We start from the raw sequence: 25509 nt of genomic DNA on the forward strand, positions 1-25509 counted from the left end.
CACTAAGGAGTGAGAAAAGGACCTGTACCGATTGGCTAGACAGAGGGACCGAGCTAGTAAAGATGTGCAGCAGGTAAGGGTGATAAAGGATAATGAGGGAAACGTACTCACAAGCGAGGAGTGTGTTGAGCAGATGGAAAGAGTACTTTGAGGGGCTGATGAATGAAGAGAATGAGAGGGAGAGAAGGTTGGATGATGTGCGGATAGTGAATCATGAAGTGCAGTAGATTAGCAAGGAGGAAGTAAGGATAGCTATGAAGAGGATGAAGAACGGAAAGGCTGTTGGTCCAGATGACATACCTGTGGAAGCATGGAGGTGTTTAGATGAAATGGCAGTGGAGTTTTTAACTAGCTTGTTTAATGAAGTCTTGGAAAGTGAGAGGATGCCTGAGGAATGGAGAAAGTGTTTTGGTACGATTTTTTAAGAATAAGGGTGATGTGCAGAGCTGTAGTAACTACAGAGGGTTTAAATTGATCAGTCACAGCATGAAGTTATGGGAAAGAGTAGTGGAAGCTAGGTTAAGAAGGGAGGTGATGATTCGTGATCAGCAGTATGGTTTCATGCCAGGAAAGAGCAGTACAGATGCAATGTTTGCTTTGAGAGTGTTGATGGAGAAGTACAGAGAATAGAACAACAAGATCAAGTTGAGTTGAAAACATTAAAATCTTCCCTGGTTAAGCGCTTTCATCTGCATGAAATGCAGATTTCATCAGAACCATGAACATAGCATTAGTCAACCTTTTATAATTGACTGTTCCTAACAAGATGGGACCCCAACAAGGATTGTTACTTGGTTTAAGTACAGAGAATGTCAGAAGGAGTTGCATTGTGTCTTTGTGGATTTAGAGAAAGCATATGATAGGGTGCCTAGAGAGGAGTTGTGGTATTGTATGAGGAAGTTGGGAGTGTCAGAGAAGTATGTAAGAGTGGTACAGGATATGTACGAGGGTAGTGTGACAGCGATGAGGTCTGCGGTGGGAGTGACGGATGCGTTTAAGGTGGAGGTGGGATTACATCAAGGTTCAGCTCTGAGCCCTTTCTTATTTGTAATGGTGATGGACAGGTTGACAGACGAGATCAGACAGGAGTCCCCGTGGACTATGATGTTTGCAGATGACATTGTGATCTGTAGTGAGAGTAGGGAACAGGTGGAGGAGACCCTGGAGAGGTGGAGATATGCTCTAGAGAGAAAAGGAATGAAGGTCAGCAGGACTAAGACAGAATATATGTGTGTGAATGAGAGGGAGGATAGAGGAATGGTGAGGATGCAGGGAGTAGAGATGGTGAAGGTGGATGAGTTTAAATACTTGGGATCAACAGTTCAGAGTAATGGTGAGTGTGGAAGAGAGGTGAAGAAGAGAGTACAGGCAAGATGGAGTGGGTGGAGAAGAGTGGCAGGAGTGATTTGTGACAGACGAGTACCAGTAAGAGTGAAAGGGAAGGTCTACAAGAGGGTAGTGAGACCAGCTATGTTATATGGGTTGGAGACAGTGGCACTGACAAAAAGGCAGGAGTCAGAACTTGACGAGGCAGAGTTGAAGATGTTAAGATTTGCACTGGGTGTGACGAGGATGGACAGGATTAGGAATAAGTATATTAGAGGGTCAGCCCAGGTTGGAAGGTTTGGAGACAAATCCAGAGAGGCAAGATTACGTTAGTTTGGACATGTACTGAGGAGGGATGCAGAGTATATTGGGAAAAAGATGCTAAGGATGAAGCTGCCAGGTAACAGGAAAAGAGGAAGGCCTAAGATAAGGATTATGGATGTGGTGAGAGGACATGCAGGTGGTTGGTGTGACAGAGCAAGATGTAGAGGACAGGAAGAAATGGAAACAGTTGATCTGCTATGGCGACTCCTGACAGGAGCAGCCGAAAGAAGATTAGATGGTTGTCTCTGTTAAAGACGCAAAGTAGATTATGTCTGTACAAAAATTAAGAAAAAGGATTGTGGGTGGATGGATGGCTTAAACAAAATACTGTGCAGTTCCTGCAACCCCCACCCCACCAACAGACACACACACACCCATCAAAGTTGAGGACAAAAACGCTCTTCTGCTCTAGAAATGTAGCAAAATCCTTGCTACAAATGTGGGCTTGCTACTGTTAAATTACCATACACTGAGTGTTTCAGCCATAACTACAAATGCAGTATTGGCATTCATTAATTTCTGAATACCAGTCCTGCACCCCCACACTATTGGCACCTGGGTATCATTCCCCCTATCACCTTGCACCCCCTTTCAAATTTCAACACTAATCTATAAAGCCAACAGTAATCCACACGGGGTTTATCAATGCCTAATGTAGTTTGATTTCCAACAAAACTGCTATTGGCAACTACAGGGTACGGCTATGGGTGCATCATTTGCACCCATTTATGCTGATCTTTTTATGGGCTACATGGAAGATATGATTTTATATGACCCTTTGCACAACATATATCTACCTGAGATTGATATATGGAGAAGATACCTGGACGACTGTTGGCTTATATGGAAAGGAGGTGAGGAATACCTCCAGGAATTTATTCAACATTTGAATGGGAACATCTGGGGTATCAATTCACTGTGGAATATAATAGGAGTGCAATCAGTTATTTGGATGTCAATTTAATTGACAGGAGGATAACACTCTTAGAACGTCCGTACACAGAAAATTCTCACAATATAATACCCTTCTACATGCTGATAGTTTTCATCGAAACATATTATTCAGAACATACAAATCACAGTTTGTGCGGATGAAAAGGATTTGTTCGTCAGTGGATGGTCTTCAGCGTCATCAAATGGATCTAACCAAGAGATTTTTGTCCAGAGGTTATTCCACATTGAGTCAGCAGTCCAATTTAGTAATGCTAAATCCAGGGATTCTCTTCTCCAATACAATACTAAAACTCATAATGAGGAATCAGATGTATGTAGATTTGTCACCACTTATGGCAGGAATAGTGCCAATTTAGTAAATATTATTAATACTCATTGGAATATATTGAATTCTCATCCATTGTTGGAAGATTATCTCGAGAACGATGTTATTTTTCCTATAGGAAAGGCAAAACTTTAGGAATTTATTTTCACACTATAAAAACCAGGGTCATGGATCACACTCCAACTCAAAGAACACTTACTGGAGATAAACTTTCAGGCATTTATCCATGTGGACATTGCAGTTTTGTAACTATATTTTCAAAACTACTTCTTTCACTAGTAGGAACACTGGACAAATATGACATACAGTTTTTGGTAACTGCAGTTCAGACTGGATTATTTATCTTGCCACATGTACATGTCATGCATTTTATATTGGCCAGACAGTTTCGTGTCAGGATCTCTGAACACCTTGGTGACATTAGAAACAGAAGATTAACTAATGCACTATATAGACATGTTATCAAACATCCCACTGCCAAATTTACATTCACCATCATTGATCATATCATAGGAATCGATCTTTAAAACAGGTTGGCATGATATCCTAAATACCAAAGAAAAAGGTGGATCATTAAACTTGGGGGCTTTTCCTCCTGGATTAAATGATAAATTATAATTTGTAATTAACCAACACTTGCATTACGATATGTACTTATTTCTTATCAGGTTGCATTGCTTAGGTTTTGCATTTCAGCTCAATTTAGGATACTGTGGCTGGTATTCAACACCAGAATTCTTATAACCTGACTTTGTTTGGGTTTATTTTTGGGCATTTACCCTTTATTGTATGTCTTTATTAAGTTTGTTTATTATCATTGATATACCAGTATACTGTGTCTCTTTGGATTTTTCATTATAATCTGGAGATATGCATGCAACTCAGGCAAACTTTTTGTTTACTGAACTATGTATTTTCAATTACTTTTGCCTTGATTGTATTTTTCAATTACTTTTGCCTTGTTTGCATTTTTGACTTATCAGGAAGTGATGTCATTTAGATGCCTTAAAGAACATTATATAAGATGATGACTAAGTGCTTTTTGCTGACTACACTACTGATGAAAGCCTTGCTGCTGAAACCGGTCTAGTTTCAGTTTTATTAAACTACTTTTGAAGCTTCCTTGGTGCTGGCCTTTTTTCTGATTTTGGGTCCACCAACCTAACTTGCTAGCTCCTGTACACTACGTAGTTTGATTATGAGAAGAAAGTCAAAGTGACCCATTCAAGCATAATGCACACCTAAATCGACGGTGCAGTTGTTATGCAGTGGTAGACAATATTTTACTTAGTTTAAAACATTTTGCAGTCTGTCATATTTTCCTTAAACTACTTTAGTGCTGTCCTGTTTCATATGTAAAAGCATCATGGCTGGTTTCCTAAAGGAAACTGAAAAAAAAAATAAAATGAGGCATCAGAGAATGTTGTTACAAAATGATAGTTCAAAATAAATGTTTGAACATTTTGAACAATTATGATCTCATAATAAAATGTTTTACTGTAGTTATAAATAAGGAGTTCTGCACAAGTGTGAAAATACATTTAATACTATAAGCAGCACTGTGTACATTATGGAGCATGCATCAGTGAGTTTTTACTGATCTAGCCTGTTAGGAACACTGATAAGGACAGATACAATTTGTTACAGCAACAAATTAAAATGCTGGTAGGTTTACTGTGATCCAGTATAAGAATATAAACCAAATAGATTTTCCCTCAGGTAGCTGGCAAATGTTGGAGGTAAAATGAGGAAGAAAGAGGTACCTAGGAGCATATGTTTTCTGAGTGTAATGAGTTGGCAGACACTAAAACTCCCTATAACCCACGTGCTCAGGTCACTCCACAGCAACTACAAATATGACTCTGTCATTGTCCGTGTTGGTGTGAATGACCCGAGACATACCTCCCTGGGCTACATGAAGAGACATGGAAGAGCTCTCAGATCTTGTAGCCCTGGCAGGTATGACCCTAGCCCTGAGTAGCATCCTGTCATCGCTCAGAATGATACCGCAGTACAAGGACAAAATGATTGACTTCAACAATTGGCTAAGCTTCTGGTGTCATTCTAAGGGGATCCAGTATCTGTCTGCCTGGGACAACATGGTCGACAGACCACGATCCTTTGCCAGAGATGACCTGCACCTGTCACCCCTGGGATTCGGGATACTGGCTAAGGCTCTTGCTGCCCCTATAGTGCCTTTTTTAGGCAAGGTTGAAATGACAAATTCATCACTGTAACAAAAACAGGCAAGCAAAAACTGAGGGTAATGCTACTCATTGCTAGAAGTCTAAACTTCAAAATGCACTCCCTCGAGGCACTCCTTAAAATGCAGAATATCGATATCTGTGCAGTGACTGAGACCTGGTTCAAGGTTCCAGAGAGCACCTCTGCATTACCAGGCTATAACTCATACCACACTTTTTGGCCAGCTAACCTGGACCGGAACACCAAAGGTGGAAGTGTGTCCATATTCATTAAGGATATCCACACCTCCAGGCTAGTTGCTCAGCATAATGCATCCGAGATTATCCAAGTGCAACTAACTCTGGGCAAAACTGCAATCCAAATAGTAGCTTGCTACAGATCCCCCACCATGCCCCAGGATTCCCACTCCTCTTTTCTTGATATACTGGAAAATATTAGGGTTCAACCAAACACCCTAATAATGGGCAATTTCAACTACCCCCCCATTAACTGGGAAAACTACTCATGTACCAACTCCTTTGCTCAACGCTTTCTGGAATTCATAAATTCCAATGCCCTGGATCAACTTATCCACACCCCCACCAGGGGGCAACAATATCCTAGGCCTAGTCATTACCAACATGAATGACCAGTGTTCCACACCTGAAGTCAACTCCTCGTTGGTCAGATCCGACCATAAGCTAATCACCCTAGATATCCACATCCTGCCCCCCCACCCCATTCAGGAAATCATGGTAAAAAGTTTCTCCAAAGCCAACTTCATGCTTCTTAAGACAGAAGTGGCAAACTTCATGACACCCACTCAGATGGACAATACAGTTACGACTGCTGAGTTCTACACAGATGCACTCTATAAGCACTTACATGAGTGCATGGATTGTGCTATCCCAAACAGAACCAAGATGCTATCCTCCAAAAAAAGGAAGCCAATCTGGTGGTCCCCTGTCATAAACAAAGGAAGCCAATCTGGTGGACCCTGACATAAACAAACTCTACAACAGAAGGAAGAAACTGTTGCAAAAAGAGTAAAATCCCATGAATGGAGGAGTTCTCTGGTCAGCCTCAGTAAGAAGCTGAGATCCCTTATAAGATCCTCCAAAGCTAGCTATGAAAACAAAATTGCCACTGATTCTAGGGACAACCACAAAGCATTTTATAACTATGTCAAGAATCTCAATGACAACACCCAGATCTGCTCTGAGTTGCAGCACAAGGGCATGAAAATTACAGAACCAACTGATATTGCCAATGTCCTGGCAGATAGGTTCAGTGCTAACTTAAAGCCCCTAAAGGGCCCATATCTATACAGGAAGAATGCAGAGTCCGTGTAATCACAACTATGCAGGTAAAAGATGCACTCTCTAAAGCTAAAAACACAGCATCCATGGGACCGGACAACATCCCAGGCTGCGTTTTACACGAACTTCAGAATGAACTGGCTCCCCATCTAAGTGCCATGTTCAGTCATGGTCTCACATCAGGCTTTGTGCCCACTGAATGGTGCACAGCAACAGTTATCCCACTCCACAAAGGGGGAGCCACCACTGATCCTGGGAACTATCACCCTGTTAGCCTAACAAGCCTGGTCTGTAAGGCTATGGAACGTATCATCATGGAACTCATAAACAAAGACATTGGTAACCTCCAAACTCTGGACCCCACCCAGTTTGGGTTTGTGAAAGGCAAATCATGCCTCCTGAACCTGATCAACTTCTTTGAGGCAGTCACCAAAGCTGTAGACGAGGGTAAGGTGGTTCACACAGTCTATCTTGACCTCGCCAAGGCTTTTGACACCATCCCCCATTCTGGGATTATAGCTAAACTCACTAAACTAGGTATAAATCCCTATGTCACAAGATGGGTTGCCAGTTGGCTCACTGACAGACCCCACACTGTAAAAGTTGCAGACTCTAAATCTGACTTCAAACCAGTGACAACTGGAGTACCACAGGGTTCAGTCCTGGGACCTCTCCTGTTTGGTATCTATTTATCTGAAGTACAGGCTAACAACAGAAGGCCTTTGGTTAATGAAGTTTGCAGATGACTGCAAACTAGGAGCCATAGTTGAGTCCCAAATTGATGTGGACATCCTACTGAAGGGTCTCACTGAGACAGATGCCTGGTGTCAGAGCCATGGCCTCAAGTTCAGTGCCAAAATGTGCATTGTCATCCCCTTTGGTAAAAACTTTGTACCCATGAACTACCACATAGGCAGCAGTCTACTTAATGCCGAATGTGTGATAAGGGACCTGGGGACCCAGGTGGACAGTAGTGTCTCCTTTGATAATTACATCGCCACAGTAGTCAGGAAATCCTTCTACATGGCACACCTCATCACAAAAGGATTCTCATCTAGGAAAAAAGAGGTCATTGGTCCCCTCTACTCGACACTCATTAGACCCATTATAGAGTACAACACCCCTTTTGTAATGTACTTCACAAGACATATGCAGCAGCTGGAATGGCCACAGAAGTACCTCACAAAGAGGATTACTGGCCTCAAACAGATGCCCTACAGTGACCGTCTCAAAAAACTCCAGCTTTACGCTGTAGCATATCACCTACTCCGAGGTGATCTCTGCCTAACATATATAGCTATGTCAAACCCAGAGCTGTTGGACATGCTACACCTAAAGAAATCCCAATCCCTCCGAGCTACACACTCTGGGGACCTAAACCTTGTCACCACAATAAACAGGACATGCTGGAGGGATAGATTCCTGTCCCAGAGACTTCCCATACTCTGGAACAAGCTACCCATCTATGTCAAGCAAAGTTCCTCATTAGCACTCTTCAAGAAAAATCTTGATAAGTGGATGGGAAATAGGAAATACACCCCGGGGATCACTTCTGTGGCTCTGCTCAGCAGGGGCACAGGAAAATAACTTTCTTGGGTGGCATAAGCCAGGGAACCTTGGGCCGATAGCCTAGTACCTACCTATGAGTACTCTGTCGGGAATACTGGGTGAGCAAATCAGTGTAACTAAGGACATTATTATAATTATTATTTTTTCTTTTTGAGCTGGGATACATGATCTGAATTACTTAGACATAGTAAGGCCTTGCTAAGTTTAATTCTGGTAGCTGCCAAAAAAAACAATTACTGGAAAATGGAAATCAAAGTTTAAACCAACCATACTTCGAGTAGTGAATATTGTAACAAAGATAAAAGAACAGAAAATGGGATCTTTAGAGAAAGGTGTAACTAAATTACACAGAAATAAAACTGGAAACTGGGAACAATGCATGCAAAAAAATGTTTTGGAGGAAGAATGAGGTTTAAGAGAAGGCATAAATTGAATAATTTATGTACTTTTGGATCAATTTATACTGTCTAGAGCAATATACATGATGCATGTTTGTAAATGTTAACTTATTCATTTGGTTTGATTACTTTTATATAAATGCAACTTTGCCTGTGTCACAAGTAATAATTCAATAAACATGTTAAAAAAAGAATATAGACGGAATACCTTAGACAGGTAGATATCAACAGTTTGAAATTTTTTATTAATGTGTTTTACTACAGCAGATGAAGTTCTAGTAAAGAGTATTAAACACACTTATCTGGTGATGTAACAGCTATGCTATGGTAAAAGACTTACTTATTTAATTTTACATTTTCACCCCAGCCATTAACCATACTTTTTAGGTTAGTCATGCTTGTTATGTTAGTGACATTTATGTTGTTACCATTGGTGATGTTGCCCAGTATCACTGAAAGAATCTCAAGGTGGACATTAAGCTGAACATCGGGGAAAAAAAGAAAAGGGTAGTTATAATACTGATTGTTAGATGGGCTCTAGTAGTCATGGAAAATGAAAACAAGGTAATGGTAGATTTGCGGTGGTAAGGGGTTATTGACAGGGGAGGAGGATTATGCTGGCATGTTCTTATATTCCACCAAAAACAGTTATGGAGCTCAAAAGAATTTTGAGAGAAATAATCAACTTTCAGCAGGGATGATTATTTATGGGTGTGGACTTGACCTGACTTACAATAGTGAGGTTGATCTGGGGATGTAGAAAGGAAAATATAACAAAAGTGAGTAGATTTCTGAACAAATAGATGAGAATTTCTGATATGAAACATGAATAAAGTAGAAGAAACAAAGAATGAAGTTACATATTACTCCCCAAGATGCACAAATGGGCTAGACTAGATAGAAATTATATCTCATAGGAACATGTGTATTTAATTGCAAGCTTACAATAATTAGTTCAGATCGTGCACCAATAAAAACTATGATAAATATGCAGTTTATTTAAGTAAAAATAAGACATTGTCACTCTAACTTTTCTATTAGAGTAATTTAAGGAATGGGTAGTGGAAATAATCTGAGAGTTCAGACAGAAATTCAGAGGGATTGGAATAAAAGAGAAAGAGATATGGGAAAACGTAATAGAAATTATTTAGAGGAGTTGATATAGGTTAACGTAGTATAGAATAACAGGAACCTCGGAGCTCAAGAGGAATAGCAACTGTATAGTGATAAAGGGAAAATAAGGGATTATTTGAATAACATACATGAGTTTAGAAAGGTTACTGATAAGCAACTTTTTGATGACTTCAGAGCAAAAAACTTTTATCACAATGACTTGGGCAAAAAGTAGAGAACTTGTAACAAAAAATAAATAAATATAACTAGAGGTCCTATAGAGGTATTAGAAGTATTTCAGGAATTTGTATAAAGCAAAGGAAAGTGGAAACCAAGAAAAGGCATAAATGAAAATATTTACAGAAGACTTAATTATGCCATGATTAGAGTCTGATGAGGCTTGTATAGCTAAGAGATGAAGGGATGAGATAGTTAAAGTGATGTATAGTCAGTCAAGAAGGAAATCTCCAGAAACAGGTGGTATTACTGAGGAAGTTTGGAAGTTGGGAGTAATAAATATTTGGAAGGTTTTAACAATATTTAAAAAAAAGGGGGGGTACCAGTATCTTGGAAGGATGCTGTGGTGCCTGTATTAGCAAAAGATGATAAAGACCATTCAGAACAAGTTTCATATAGACTCATTTCAATTTTAACGCATACGTATAAAGTGTGTATGTCTATATTAGCTAAGAGAATGGCAGAAATATTACTGAATTGACAAATATGGATCAACGTAATGTTGTGGAGGGGAGCAAATATCTTACAGTATTACTAGAACAGTGATGATTCAGAGGGAAGTTGGATGTAAGAAAAGGCCACTGTTATTAGTAGGTCTTGATGCATAAAAAGTATTCAACAGAGTCACCTGATATTTCATGAGCAGGGCAGTGACACCATTTGTATTCCTTGGTAGAATAATATGGTTTACCATGCTGCGGTAGCGTTGTCGCCTCACAGTAAGATGCTGACCGGTTCGACTCTCAGCTAGAGCGTCTTTTGCGTGGAGACATGCGTGAATGGGTGTATCTTCGTTGAAGGTTGTGCGTTAGGGCTGGCAACTCAGCACGTAAAAATTAACTGCCAATCATTAGCGGATCGGAGTTCTGCTGTGGCGACCCCTAACCGGAAAAAGCCGAAAGACACAACAACAACAAGGGAGATCCATGAAGGTTTGGAGGCAAAACTTAAGGTGGGAGGGTTCTTCTTCGACAAGCTATTTGTATAGAGGAGCAAGGTATAGAGTGCCCCCCCCCATTTGCTTTATATTTACAACAATTAACAAAGAAAATAAAGTACTCAAAATTCAAGGATATAACTTGTACAGTAATCATGAAATGTTAGCTTTATTTGCAGATTATATTATTCTGTACTTGATTAAGCCAGAAAATTATATTTCTGTGTTGTGGAACATTTTGAGGCAGTTTCAGGATATAAAATAAATGAAGATAAAACAAAAACAAAAGCTGCACAAGTAAACTATGTATCCAGATAGGAATTGGTTCAGTAGTACTCATATTTATGGGGGCAAAAGATGAATTATTTAGATGTGGATAGGGTTCTATTCCTGCAGCTAAAGACATGTGGAAAGAAGCTAAACAAAAGATAATACAAAGACTAAGAAGCTGGCAGCTATTGATTATAGATATGGATAGTAAGATGCAAGCAGTGAAAATGTTTCTAGTCCATTTAGTTTTATATACAGGTCAGGCATATTTTTTATCAGCCAGAGGAGAAGTTGAGGCTTCCAAGTATGCAACAAAATCCAGAATATTTTGGGATCTTTGGAAGTGTTTGCAAAAATATTTTGATATCTCAGGTAGATTTCAGAAAAATTTTCCTACATTAGATAGCAAATGCTGGAGATAGAATGGGAGATAGAGAATTGGATTACATATTTTAGGAATGTAACGAGCTGGCAAATTTTAAAAATTATCTGGAGACCACATTGCCAGAAAAGTTAGGGGAGCAAATGGTATTAACTAAGGAAATGTTTCTTTTGAGTTGCAATATAAGATCTGAATTACCAGGCCTTGCTAAGTTTAATTCTACTGACTCCAAAAAAGCAATTGCTAGTAAATGGAAATTGAAATCTAAACCAAATGTGAATGAAGTACTGAATATTGTAAAGGAGATAAATGAACTGTGGATGAGATCTTTAGAAAAGGGAAGAAGCAAGTTGCATAAAAATACATGGAAATTGTGGAAACAATGTATGCAGAATAATGTTCATGTGGAAGAGAGGAGGAGAAGTAGAATTTAAGGGAAGGCAGGAATTCATGAAACATATCTGACAGAGTAAATTAAAATTGTGAAAAAGAAAATCTGGATATATATTGCATGGAAAATAAGTAAGGTTATGATTTGTTTTCTTTTCTATTAGTGTATATTTACCAATTACACTATTAAAAAATGTCTTGTTTAATAAAGATGTTACAAAAAAAGGCCATTTTGCTCCCTAACACCCAACTCTCTCCTCCGCCAAAGAACAAATGGGCTGGAGGGCTCTTGTTCTGATGAAGGAATGAATGGGTCAAATAAACAGTGGAAGGAAATGCAGTTTATCCAGTCATGGGGATTCACAAATAAAGCAGTAGAGACCTACAGTCAAACAAGTATATATATTGAAATATAAGCCAAGTATATAAGCCAAGCATATAGACAGATGTTTAAATAAAATGATATGTTTGTAGAACATACTGGGAATCTGAGATGTACAAGTGATCACAGTCTGAAACTTTTTCACCAGAGTGCACATAAAAAAAATGAAGCTTCTCTATATATGATCAACTGTCATTTAACTGGATTGTAATTGGCAGAGCACAGGTAGCTGAACTAACTTTTGACCGTTATCTTATATCCTTGCCAGGCAGACACTATCAAATTATTGATCAGATGTTGTCTTTTTTCATCTGATTCAACATGTAGGTTGTCAGATCCAACCTCAGTTCCTTATACCAAAGCTTTGGATCTGAGAGCTCTGACTCTAGTCTTACCCACAATTCACCTCTCCTGCTTGAATTGCCTCAGATCTCATTTGCTGCCTGCCCAACCAGAAGTGTGGACCAATAGCTCCATTACCTTTCACAATAAGTGAAACTATTGTTCCTCCCTTTTCAAACTTTTTGGCTTTTAGGTTTGAGTAATGTTAGGTTCTTTGTAGCAGTTAATGTTAGATTATTGTGGAATTTCAAGTTTCTGCTGTGTGTTCTTAGGATTAGTGCTAGTTAGATACTTTAACTGCAATTTCAATATCTTGTATGAATACATACATATACATACATACATACTTATATCTATATATTTATTATTTTTTTCATCTTCTAATTTCAACTGGCTTCAAGAAGTATTCCTGTTATGGGAATAAAACATCACTTCAAGATCCACATTTGCAGTGTGCTTACTATTTGGGGCCTTCCCACTTGCAGGATTCTTGCTCAATTTGTGCTGTGTTCAGCACCAGAGAACTCCAAGGGAGAACAGAGAAACTTATTTTAAAAGGGCTTCCCGCACAGCCAGAGTCCCAAATGTGTTTTGCCCCAAAAGTACCCTCTACTTCTCCTCCCTCCGACAGAAAGTGAGACATGGAAAGGGAAAGGTTTAAAGAGAAGGAAAGAAAAGGACAGAGACAAAGCAAGAGACAAGTCTGGAGCCTAAGGTTTTGAAGCAGTCAGATCTTACTGTCTGTAGGATCTAGACTCCCATCCCCAAAAATTTCATTTTCACTGAGGCCCATTAGCCCTAGTGTTCACTCACTTATCTTATAGCTAATACCTTCAAAGCCTTCTTGGTTAGCCTCACGCTTGACATCTTGTTGATCAATGAGGAGTCTCACCAAATTCGACGTCAGCTGAATGATGAGGAGGCTTTTGAGGGCTCATATTCAGCTGGGAGCCCTCTTGGTCCCTTAGGAAAGGACGAGGATCAGTCTCTTCCACTCCGACTGTTTGACTTCCCATGCCATCTCCATTTTTGGATCTGGTGTATGTTGGATCCAACCTACCCATGGTGCTTTGGAACTGATAGCTATGGAAACTTCGTCTTGAACATCTTCCCTCACTCACTCTACACCAATGCACTCAATCAAGTGGAGTCCCACAATCAGAGTGTCGGTGTTGGAGCACTTGGGGCTTCTGCCCTAGACAGATCAGTTCTGAGGTCCTTCTTAGAGCATTCAGTCATCGGAGTCAAAAGGGCTACTGCTTTCAAGGCCATGGAGGGGCCCTTAACCTGACAAAAATGACTGATACATGCTCAGAGTTTAGATCCATTGAAACTACCTATTAAAACTGCTCCTACTTCCTCTCATTCTCATAGTCAGGGACAAATGGACCCTATAGGCATTCAAGCCCCATGTCCAATTCTGATGTGCCTGCTTTAGAAGTTCTAAGGCATATCCACCAGAAGAGGACTTGCAAGAGGAAGCATATTGACTCATCTCCTGTGTCTGTCACTGAAGACACCAATTTAGATGAGAGAGAAGACTCACCAAGATCTCCCATGAAGACGTTTCCTTTGGAGACATCCTTGAATTGATGAAATGGGGGGGTGAGTCCATTGAAACTCTTCCTTCTTATGAGTCACTGTTTCTGTAAGCTTTTGGGTCTGGCCCTTCAACGTCCTTAGTGGTCCCTCCTCCAAATGCCTTAGTCAACCTCATTGTCCATAAAGCCTGGAAGGAACATGATGTGGCAAAGCCCATCCTGAAGAAACTGAACAAAATTTAGTCCCTTCCCCCCCCAAAAAAAAAAAAATTGAGCCAAGGGTCCTCTGTAGATCCAATGGTGGCAGCAACAGCCACAAAAAAGGAGCTGTCCAAAGAAAGCTCCTCTGTCCATCTCTCTATCAGGGAGTTGAGAGCACTGGACAGACTGGGGAAATGGACTTATGTTTCAGCCACTGTCTTCTTCGTGCACTGAATGAACTACATGGCACATCTGGCACAGCTCCAGAGGGATTTCATCAAGAAACTTTCAAATTTCCTTATGGGTGACCGTTGGATATCCAAAAGTCTGTGAATACCCAGTTGTCTACCCTACAGTCATCATCAAATGTTGCCATGAAACTGCTATCTAATGCAGTAGATGGTGCAACCAGAGCAGCCAGCACAGGTATTACTATGCAACGTCATGCCTGGATGCAGCTCTGCAATTTTACAGAAAGCTTTAAGACATCCTTCATAAATGCCCCCTATGATGGCTTCACTTTAGTTGGACCAAAAGTCAAGAATAAGCCCACCAGGAGTGAGCAGAATGGTAACACCATGTCTGCCATTGGAATCTGTTTTTCAACTCCTCAGAGATCCTTCGGTTCAAAAATTATCAAGGTTTTCACAAGAACACTTCACTGGATAGGCCTCTCAGTGGCAGAGACCGAGGCAATTCCATGGGACGCTGCCCACATGGTAGAGGTGGTCTGCAAACTGAAGGTTTCTGTGGCCCTTTCACTGAGAAACCTTATCAGCATCCTTGAACACTTGCCCAACTACTGCACTCAAGGCAGTCGGGGATGCTTCCCCTTACACCCTCTAGCCTGGCAAAAATATAATTTCAGATTCTTGGGTGCTAAGGATCATTACCAGTGTTATACAATACTGTTTTTAGAATCCCCAAAGATGAAACAAGATTCCCAATACTCCACCAAATCAACTGGAATCTGCAGCAACAGAAATGTCAAGGTTGCTGGACAAAACAGCCATCCAGATGGTCCCCCAAGACCAACTAGGATCTGGAGTCTATTTGTTTCTTTTTAGTTCCAAAAAAGACAGGGGACCTAAGACCAATATTGGATATCAGCAATCTAAATCCATTTGTAAAACAGGCAAAGTTCCAAATGGTCACAGAATCTATTCTACCTCTGCTAAGGAAAAACTATTGGATGTACTCTGTCAGTCTCCAGGCCCCCTACTGTCTTATCACGATCCAGAGGCAATCCAGGAGATTCCTCCATTTCTGTGTGGGAGCCAATCATTATTAGTTCAGAGTGCTGCTTTTCAGTCTCACCACAACCCCCTTGGTTTTCACCAAGAGAATGGCAGCCATGGCAGCCTATCGTAGGATCCAAGTATTCCCATATCTAGATTACTGGGTTTTAACTGCTATCTCCAGGGATCTATTCCTGACACATCAGTCATTCCTGTTACAACTGACAATTTACCTGGACATTTCTGTAAACAGCAACAAAAGCAAGTTACCTCCTACTCTATCTGTAGAATTCATAGGTTGACAAATGGACACTGTACATCAGATAGCAAAACTTTCCTCAGCACGAGTCAAATCAATTAGATCTGTAGTTCTTCAGGTGATAAATCATCCCAGATCCCAGGCTCAACTCATCTGAAGCCTCCTAAGTCTAATGGCTTCCTCTATAGTGATAGTTACCTTAGCCAGATATCAAATGAGAGAGTTCTACAGTAGACATTACCTGTACAGTGGTAACAAAAACTACATCTCCTTAACTACAGAGTACAACTCATGCTGGTCTGCAGGGATCACATTCTGTGGTGGATTTCATCCAATTCAGTAACTCAGAGCAGATGCTTCCTTCCTCCGATACCCAAAGTCACAGTGACCATGGATGCTTCTCATTTGGAGTGGGGCATTTTGAAATGAAGACAGTCCAGGGAACATGGTCTATGATAGAGGCCAAACTTCACATTAGTTTCTTGGAGTTGAGTGTTGAGGTGTTTGCCATATACTCAGACAATATGTCAGTGATTTGGTACTGTACATCAGCAAGCAGGGTGGAACACGATCATACCCTCTTTGCCGAGAAGCCATGAGAATTTGGCACTGGGAGATGTCTTCAAACCACTTTCTAGTAGCAACACACATACCTGGGATGTCCATCATCCTAGCAGACAAACTAAACAGAACTATACTATTTCCTCATGAGTGGTCTCTCAACAAAACAGCAGTAATGGAGATTTTCAGTAGCTGGGGCCAACCTTGCTGCAACCTTATTGCTTCATACCTGTCTTCATCCCTCCACAGGGACAGTCTCTGAGAGATGCTGTAGTTCATCCTGGCTCCCAGATCTCCTTTATGCCTTTCTACAAATTTGTCTTATCACCAAGGTCATTTAGAAAACTGTGGAGTGCAAGACAAGGGTAATCCTCATTGATTCCTTCTGGCCTCAACAAGTATAGCTCCCCTTTCTTTGGCCTCATCTAGTTCACCCACCATGGGTTACCTCTACTGGACCGCAAGACCCTAAAGCTAATCACATGGTTTCTCCAATTCTAACAATTACCAGGCTTTCTTCCCCAGTAGCCCATATCATATCTTCCTCTCAAAGAAACTCAGTGAAAAAGACTTACAAGAGCAAATTGAAGCATTTTCCATCTAGGCATCTTCTAAGGGACTAGACTCATTTTCAGCACCTTTACCAATAATTTTGGAGTTTCTTTCAGAACTTTTCATGGCTGGGTCAAGTTACTCTACAATTAAAGTACAATTAGCAGACATTCCATTTCAAACTCTCACAGAGGGCTCAACAATGTTTCTGTTGTTCCAATAGTAAAAGAAGAGGATTAAAAAAGACAAAAAATGGTAGATTTATAGTACTAAGGTGCTACTGGCAAGGGAGGAGGATTACACTGGTATGTATTTATATTCCACCAAAAACTGCTACAATGGAGCTTAAGAAAATTCTGGGAGAAATAATCAGCTTTCAGCAAGGAATATTACTTATAGGTGGAGACTGGAATTTGATTTGCAATAGTGAAGAAGTGCCTGGGGGCCCAGAAGGGAAATATAACAACGGAGGCTAGATTTTTAAAGAAATTGATACAATATTTGGCATGGAATATTTGAATTCAGTACTAGGAGTTTGGAGTGAATTTACTTATTATTCCCCAAGATACAAAAAAACTGGGCTAGGCTAGACAGAATTTACATTTCACAAGACTGCGTGCATTTAATTTAAGGTCTTCATATGCATCCAATAACTATTTCATTTCAGATCATGCGCTAATAATAACTAAAATAAAAACACAGGGTAATGAAATAAAAATGAGATGCTGGTGCTTTCAACCTATCTGTTGAAAAGAGAGGAATTTCAGGATAATAGAAGTTATTCAAGATCTATTTGAGAAGATGATTTCTTCTGAAAATGTAGCTAGGGAGTGGAATAAAATTAAACTAGAGTTTAAAATAGCAAACTCCAAAAAAAACGAAAACAGAAAGACTCCAAACCAATAATGCAAAAAAACGGGTAGAAGCAAAACCAGTAGTACACCAATGAGAATGAAAGATTTATTATAATGTTAAGCGCTTTTCGTTTGCTCTTTCCACAAACTTCATCAATTTAAAAAAACACAGTCAGGGTATATATATATACCTTCCTCAGTTTGAATAACAAATTAATTGAACAAATTAGTTAATTAGACAAGCAATTGACATTTACAAACTGACATGCTTCTTTCTTTTAAAAGTTCCAAGACTATCCACTGAAAATTAAAATTGAAATTGAAAACATTAATAACAGTATTAGTGAACATTTAAAATCACGTTCATGTAAACTGTTACCATGATGAACTGTAATACTAATAGTCTGAAAATGTGTCCTTAGAGGTTTAAATATTAATACTGATATTATCATCCTCCCAGGAGATAAGGGTGGGGCTGTGGTTATTATGGATGCCAGTTATTACTAGAATGAAGGAAAGGGGCAATTGTCCAATCCTATGCATTATATAAGGATGTCGACAGACCCCACCCCAAAATTTAAGGAAGAAATTGATCTTTTTCTGCAACAGGCGGTGGAGGAAAGTATTATCAGTATACAGGTAAAACAACATCTTATGGTTAAGGATCCTGCCCAACAGTACCTTCACCTGTTGCCCAAAATTCATAAAAACATAAATCAGCCTCCTGGAAGGCCAATTGTTTTAGGGAGGGGGTCCTTAACTGAACCCATATCAGTCTTCCTGACTCGATATTTACAACCGTTATTACCTTATATCAGGACGAGGTTGAAGGATACTATAGATTTCTTGCAAAATATTTCTGAATCACAATTGGAGCCCAACTGGCTCATGTGCACATTGGATGTCAAATCCCTTTATACCAGCACCCCCCATTGGGCGGGATTACAAGCTTTAGATTATTGGTTGAATAAAGTTAATTTATACCCGCCTGGATTCAACACCCTCCTCACTTGTCTTACTGAACATGTCTTGACCAAGAATGTCTTCTATTTCAGGGGAGAATGTTATTGGCAACAAGGAACAGCTATGGGGGCTTCATTTGCCCCAATATACGCGGACCATTTTATGGGGTTTATAGAAGATCAGATTATATATGATGAAATGCATAACATTTTTCTTCCTGAAATAGATATTTGGAGGCGTTTCTTAGACAAATGTTGGATGATTTGGAGAGGGGGTGTTGAATACCTGATGGAATTTTTAGAATATCTAAATGAGAATCGGTGGGGGATTGAATTCACTGTTACATATCAAATTACAGAGATTAACTTTTTGGATGTTAGGATTTTGCTCCAATTGGATGACAATTTGAGTAGTTCAGTTTATAGGAAGTATCCACAGTATAACAACATACTTTATGCAACCAGTATCCATCCTAGGCACACTATCGATAACATACCAAAATCACAATTTCTAAGAGTAAGGAGAATGTGTTCTTTGGACAGTGATTTTCAGCTAGCCCAACAAGTTCTTGTGGCTAGGTTTTTGAATAGGGGATATAGGACATCGGATGTGCTTCAAGCCAGTGTTTGGGCTACCAATTGTGACAGATTAAATTTGTTGAAATACAAAGAAAAAAGGGCAGGATCTAAATCCATGAGGTTTGTTAAGACATTTGGCAGTAATATTAATTTGTTAAAAAAATGTAATCAACGAACATTGGAACATACTAAACGCCAAGGAGGAATTGGGCCCAGTTTTATCGGATAGTTGCCAGTTTTCTTTTAGGAGGGGCAAAACATTAACATCTCATTTTTCCCATTATAAAAGGATATCAACAAGCTACCAAGACAAACAACAGTTGACCATTACGGGGGATAGACTTATTGGGTCTTATCAGTGTGGCCATTGTAGTTTTTGTTAATACATGTTTAAGACTACAGTCTTTAGCAGTAAAAATACTGGCCGAATGTTTGATGTAAAATTTTTTGGCAACTGTATTCAGGATTGGGTGGTATATCTGGCGACTTATCAATGCTCTGCCTTTTACGTAGGGCAGACATCTAGACAGCTGAGAATGTATTTCAGAACATCTTGGTGACATACGTCACAACAGACTTACAAATGTCCTTTATAGACATTGTCAGACTCATACAACAGCCAGTTTTAAATTCATTATTATTGATCAGGTTAGGGGCAATAGGCTATTCAAACAGGGTTGGCATTCCATTTTAACAAATAAAGAAAGAAAATGGATTATTAAATTGGGAGCGCTATTTTATCCAGGACTCAATGACAAATTATGAATAGTAAACTTAATGTAAAATTCCAAGTAAGAAAGGGAAAATATGTGGATATATCTTATTTTGTTACTATATTGTATGATAGATGACAATTTCTTGTGCACTTCTGGGTGTTTATTTTATTAAGGAAGTGCGATAAGGTGTGAAATACTTTAATAACTCAAATGACTCAAAACAAACTACTCAACTCTTCACCAAAGAGGAGAAAACATACTACTTCTCATCATCATCAACAGGAAAAGCAATGGAACAAGAAGAACGAAAGCCCCCCTCACTGGGTTGAATCCCCACACAAGAATAATCTCAGTATACTCATCCACACCTAACACCCCAAAAAGAATGTTCAAAGACACAGTGAAATTTCACTTCCAGATTGTGGATTCAAACCCATCTCGAGAGAGGCCAAAGCCTCTTGTTACCAGAACCTCTGCAACTCTCCACAGTCTTCCAGCACCGAACCAGCCATAATTTCATGGGACCAGTAAAAACAACAGGGCCCGAAGCACAGGAAAGAAGCCATGGATAAGCCCTCTCCATAACAAATGCTGACAACAAGCATACTAAGGACTGCACATTAATAAGGCAACCTACCAAAATCCCACTCACAATAACCCCAAGAATAAGCAAAAACTAAGCCAAAAGCAAAAAAAACAAAACAAATTTGTAACAAAGAAAGAAAAAATAAGAAAACCAAGGAAAAAATAAGGAAGCAAAAGAGGAAAAATAAGAAAAGGGCAAAAACTCCGAAATATATTGAGACTAGTACTCAAAAGATATGGAAGAGGAAAGATTCCAACAGACATAGAAAACTACTAAAAAGAGACTGAAGATGCCAAAACTACACTCCCCAATGTAAAGATTGCTGATCCTGCAGATTGTAAGGAACAACTCCCCCAACAGGTCAGTATCAACTTTCTCTCTCCAAGCCATGAGATATCTATACCCTGCGACAGGCCCCCTCCAAAGCAAACACTCAAGTGAAACTGACCTGATGGTGCAAAAAACTGTGTGCTCAACGAACTCGATACAGGCCGGACTCCTGATCGCACACCACTCAACGCTTTTAAACCCACAGCACTTCATGCCTCCAATCTGAATCTACCTCGACCCTCATTACCTCCTTCCAGTGGTGGCGTCAAGCCCCCATCTGAAAGCCATGGCCCACATTCATGACAAGCCTTATCTGCAAAGCCACCATTAGCTCACTGCAACTTTGGATCACAAAGACAGAGTCAAAAATTAAAACTGCTCATAAACAGATCTTGACTTTTCCAAACTTTTTGAACATGTCACCAAAGATCAAGGGAGTGAATATGCCACTACTTTGGCTTGATTTTTTCAAAGTCCACCAAAGCTAGGCAGTTGCAAATTATTTGGCAGATCATACAGCAAACTTCGACACTTTTGGAAACTTGAAAAACAAAAATGTTGCAAGGCACCACAACCACAGGGTCAGCCAACAAGGGTCAGAGATGTATCGCGGTCAGGCTGCAAACAGCCATGTACCACAGTGCCACAGGGTCAGACCTCCGTCAGGGCTCAGTCCTGGCGGGTACTCACAAACGACACCGGGACACGAGAGCTCAGCAGGAGGGTTAGATGAGACCTTCACATAAGGGTTATTTGCAACACAGAGACACACAGAGCGACAAATAAAGCAGATGAAACAGAAGCCTGGATAAGAAGAAAACAGTAAGGACAATGCCTAAAGTTAAATGCCCAAAATAAATAAAATAACAAAAAACAGAAAACAAGGTTACCCTAAAAAACCAAAAAAATGTAATCTGCTGAGTACAGAAGAGTTATCAGCTGCCAGGGGTTATCCAGGGATAGTGGGAAGCAGTCTTACCCATGTAGCTCAAGTAAGTAGGAAGAAGAAGTAACCCATTGGACTGTTCATGAGTTAGGTCTCTTCTCATGAATCAAAGGAGGTCATGAGTCTCTCTATACTCATCACCATCAGGCCAATGATCATCCCCATCATTGATTATCAGAAATGTGTATCTGACACTCACTGGACACCACAAGGACCCGACAAAAAGTTAACTGGGTCCCAAACAAAGTTCTCACCAGGCCTCGACTCTGGCCCCAACAAAAAAACTCGCCTCCGACTCTGTTGACTCAGCCGGCCTTTGCCCAGAACCTTTGCCCGGATCAACCTTGCTGGCCATACACCAGCATGACCTGAAAATACTCATGACAAAAAAATCTAGATCCGTCAGGAATCCAAAGAGGAGAGACTTAAACCTCGATTAAACTGATGGGGCGTGCCTGGAGGATCATGTGCTCACTATGCTGTCATCAAAAAATCCAGGTATATGTGAGTCCAATAAACTCCAGCTCCTTGTGATTCAGAGAGAAATGACAATGGATCTGGCAGAGAAGATATAGATAGGATGGAGGGCAGTGTCACTGCTCAACAGAGGCACAGCAAAATAATGGGTATAGTTCCCCATGTACTAAAGGGGGGGTGGCGTAAGCTAAAACTAGCTAGCTAGGCTTGTAAATGCCCTTGGGCAGATAGCCTAGTATGAACCTATGAACCTATGAACCTATAAATTATAATTTCTTGTATATTTCTTGGTGATTATCTCATTAGGGAAGTGATGTCATAAGGAGGGATATGGATGTTATAAATGGATTGTGGGGAATGATTGTTTCATCACTGAAGAAGGCATGGTGCCGAAACCGGTCTGGAACTAAGATCAAATAAATGTATTATTTCTGTGGAGTCCCTGGTGCTGGCTTTTTTCTTTTGTATATGGTTGGATCTGTTTATGCCTTGCACCGGTCGTACTTGCTAGCCGTATTTGGAGAGATTGTTCATATTTTCCCTTGTAATTTGATATTGATGCTCATAAATGGATACTTTTCTTTATTATGACATTCATATATTTTATCTTTTTACACTGTGTATATATTGTTTGTATATTCTGTGTGCTAATATCGGAGCTTTTCTCCTCGGGCCTCTACTGAAAATGGAAATACATCCAGCTAGACTAGCCCGGTTAACAAATGTAAAATAAAAAAAATAAATAAAATAAATTATTTTCCGAAGACTTTTTTCTGTTTTGCCTATATAATAAGCAAGGGAGCCCATGCATTTAGCAAGATATACTGATATATTACGCCCTTCGAATAACATTTCCCTTAACAAACCTAATTTTTGATTTAATATCATTTTCTAAAAGAAGTCCTCTCCCCTCTAAAATGTAAGGGCATTGATGCATAATCCACACTTGGTCATCCCTTTCCTATGAGTCCCCCCCCCCTTTCTCAAGGAGACATTCTGAGTTACACTTTCAAATTCCACTTTTAAATTTGGTGCTGTTTTAAAAGTAAATAATGCCTTAGTCCCTAAGATATGCCTATGTCTGAGATGCATAGCATACTTGACTGTAACTGCAAATGGAGTTGCCACTTGAAACCCCCTCTGTGATGTTGACTGCTTCAATGTGGTACAGAGGGTTGTCACAATGCAACAGCACTGCAGCTAAAAGCAAATCTGTACTACCTGCCATTCATGATTTAGAAAGTTCCTTGTGCAGAGTGTCATATAAACAATAGCAGGACATAAATAAAATATGCAAAAATAATGATGTCATGTATAGTAATGTGATGTGGGAATAGTTCTGTTGGAGCCTCCCAATATGAAGTTTGTTGGACCTCTAAATCCCTAACACTGGCCTTGGTTAATGCTATTTATTTATTTATTTATTTAATTAATTCCATCTCACTGGCTAAATCCATCTAACATTTTGCACACTGCATGCTAAAGGATTCCTGAGATGAGAAAGAAGCTTACTTGTGTTTACTGTCTCCTTCCACCATCATGCTGCCAAGAAAACTATGTGATTCTTTTTTTTTTTTTTTAATTTGGCAGATATAGTATTTTTCTTTAGGGAATTTATACAAGTGGGAGGGTAGAATTCTTTTTTTATAATATATAGCTTACACAGCTCAGCACAGAGAAGATAGTGACTGTGACTGTAGTGTTTTTTTTGTAGCTCTTTCTACAAAAAAAGCTATTTTTGTTCTGGAGTCAAAATGGCAGTTGACCCAAAAGGGTTATAGCTGTGAGCTATAGTGGTATGGGGTTTGCTTCTTTCAACACTCATTTTCCTACTGTGTGACCTTGAGCAAGTCACTTAACCAAATAGTACTAGGAATCTGGACTAGGCTCCTCACTGGTCCCCTGTTCTGTAAGCCTAGTAACTACCTAGACACGTGGTTCTGAGGGTTAATGTTACTTCCTGTGGTAAGAGGTTTGTTTCCTAGGCTTTCATTTGCCTGTGCTGTGACCTTGAGCAAGTCACTTAATTAGACAGTGCTTGTAGATATTTGGGAATTTGGGCTAGGCTCCTCAGTGGTCCCTTGGATTGCAAGTTGAGTAACTACTTATGAAGTGAACCATAGGTAATGTTTGATTTACAGTCAACACATACTGGTAACAACTGATCATTGTTCACTTTTCTGAATAATAATTCACTTTCATTGTATAATTTACTACACAGAACGGGACAAGAAACCATTATAAACTACACTTTTGCACCTACTAAATGATAAGTTTAGTCCAGAGAGAGGACAGTAAATGGACCAGCTGAATAGTCTTTGTCAAAGTGATGTGAAGCAATCATAACCTCTATATAACACAACAAACCTGCCTGAGCAATCACCCCACTGCTGTGTATAGTCATTAATCAAGCACATTGTCAGGTTGTGTCAAAATATGGACAATCTTTGTTTTGTTTGATTCTAACATATATTAATATATATATATATATATATATATATATATATATATATATATATATAACGTTTTTCACTATGTGTGAGATAATATATTCTAATGTTATCTCATTACAATCACATTTCTACTTTTTATTTGATTTGGCGCTATATATAAGGTTTTGTACTATGCCTTGTGGCCTATCAATAATATAGCCAATTGCACATTTAAAAAATAAATTATGTTTTTCGTCTTGCAGGGTCTGGGAGATTTCAGTGTACATGATGTTGATGTTGACCTGAGTGGAATTTCAGTTGCATTTTCTTCGAGTGAAGACACCACTGATGCTGGGAGTCGATGACAGTGGACAAGACTAAATTCAGTGGATGTAACTGGGTGCCATGTGCTACTGGACAGTTCTAGTCTAATCAAATGGACTTTACATTGACCTGTTTTATTTTAAATCCAGTGGATAAATCTATGTGCAGTCTTGTCCAAGTTCTGCACCTCTCAAGCAGAAGCCAAACTGATGTAAGGAGACCCGTCCTCAAACTGCCAATGTTTTAATGCAGGATATATTACATGCGTATTGATATCTATAAGTTTTTTTGTATTTTTTTTGCAATGAAACAGAAATGCCCATCATGACAAGTTTCAGCAGCAAAAACTTTCTGAATTCCTTGTCATTCAACTTGTAATTCTCTCATTTCTCTGCAGTTAAAACAAGCTCCCCATCCCTTCAACCTTGCTGCTTGGCATGGCCTACAGTCAGGTTTCTGTCCTGTCAGACAAAGAGACATGTCATAGTAATTCTAGAAT

At 39.6% G+C, this 25509-nt stretch overlaps 1 protein-coding gene across 1 annotated transcript in view; it reads left to right on the plus strand.

The window, feature by feature from the left end:
• Positions 1–25292, plus strand: part of FCSK (fucose kinase) — a 1855962-nt gene extending 1830670 nt beyond the window's left edge. The window contains exon 23 of the mRNA XM_044081314.1: positions 24950–25292. Coding sequence (XP_043937249.1) covers positions 24950–25051 — 102 coding nt within the window. The 3' untranslated portion in view covers positions 25052–25292. The remainder of the gene's footprint in view (positions 1–24949) is intronic.
• The last annotated feature ends 217 nt before the right edge of the window (positions 25293–25509 follow it).

The sequence above is a fragment of the Protopterus annectens genome, chromosome 8.part0 (assembly GCF_019279795.1).
Source record: "Protopterus annectens isolate FY-2018-M chromosome 8.part0, PAN1.0, whole genome shotgun sequence".
Taxonomy (NCBI): domain Eukaryota; kingdom Metazoa; phylum Chordata; order Ceratodontiformes; family Protopteridae; genus Protopterus; species Protopterus annectens.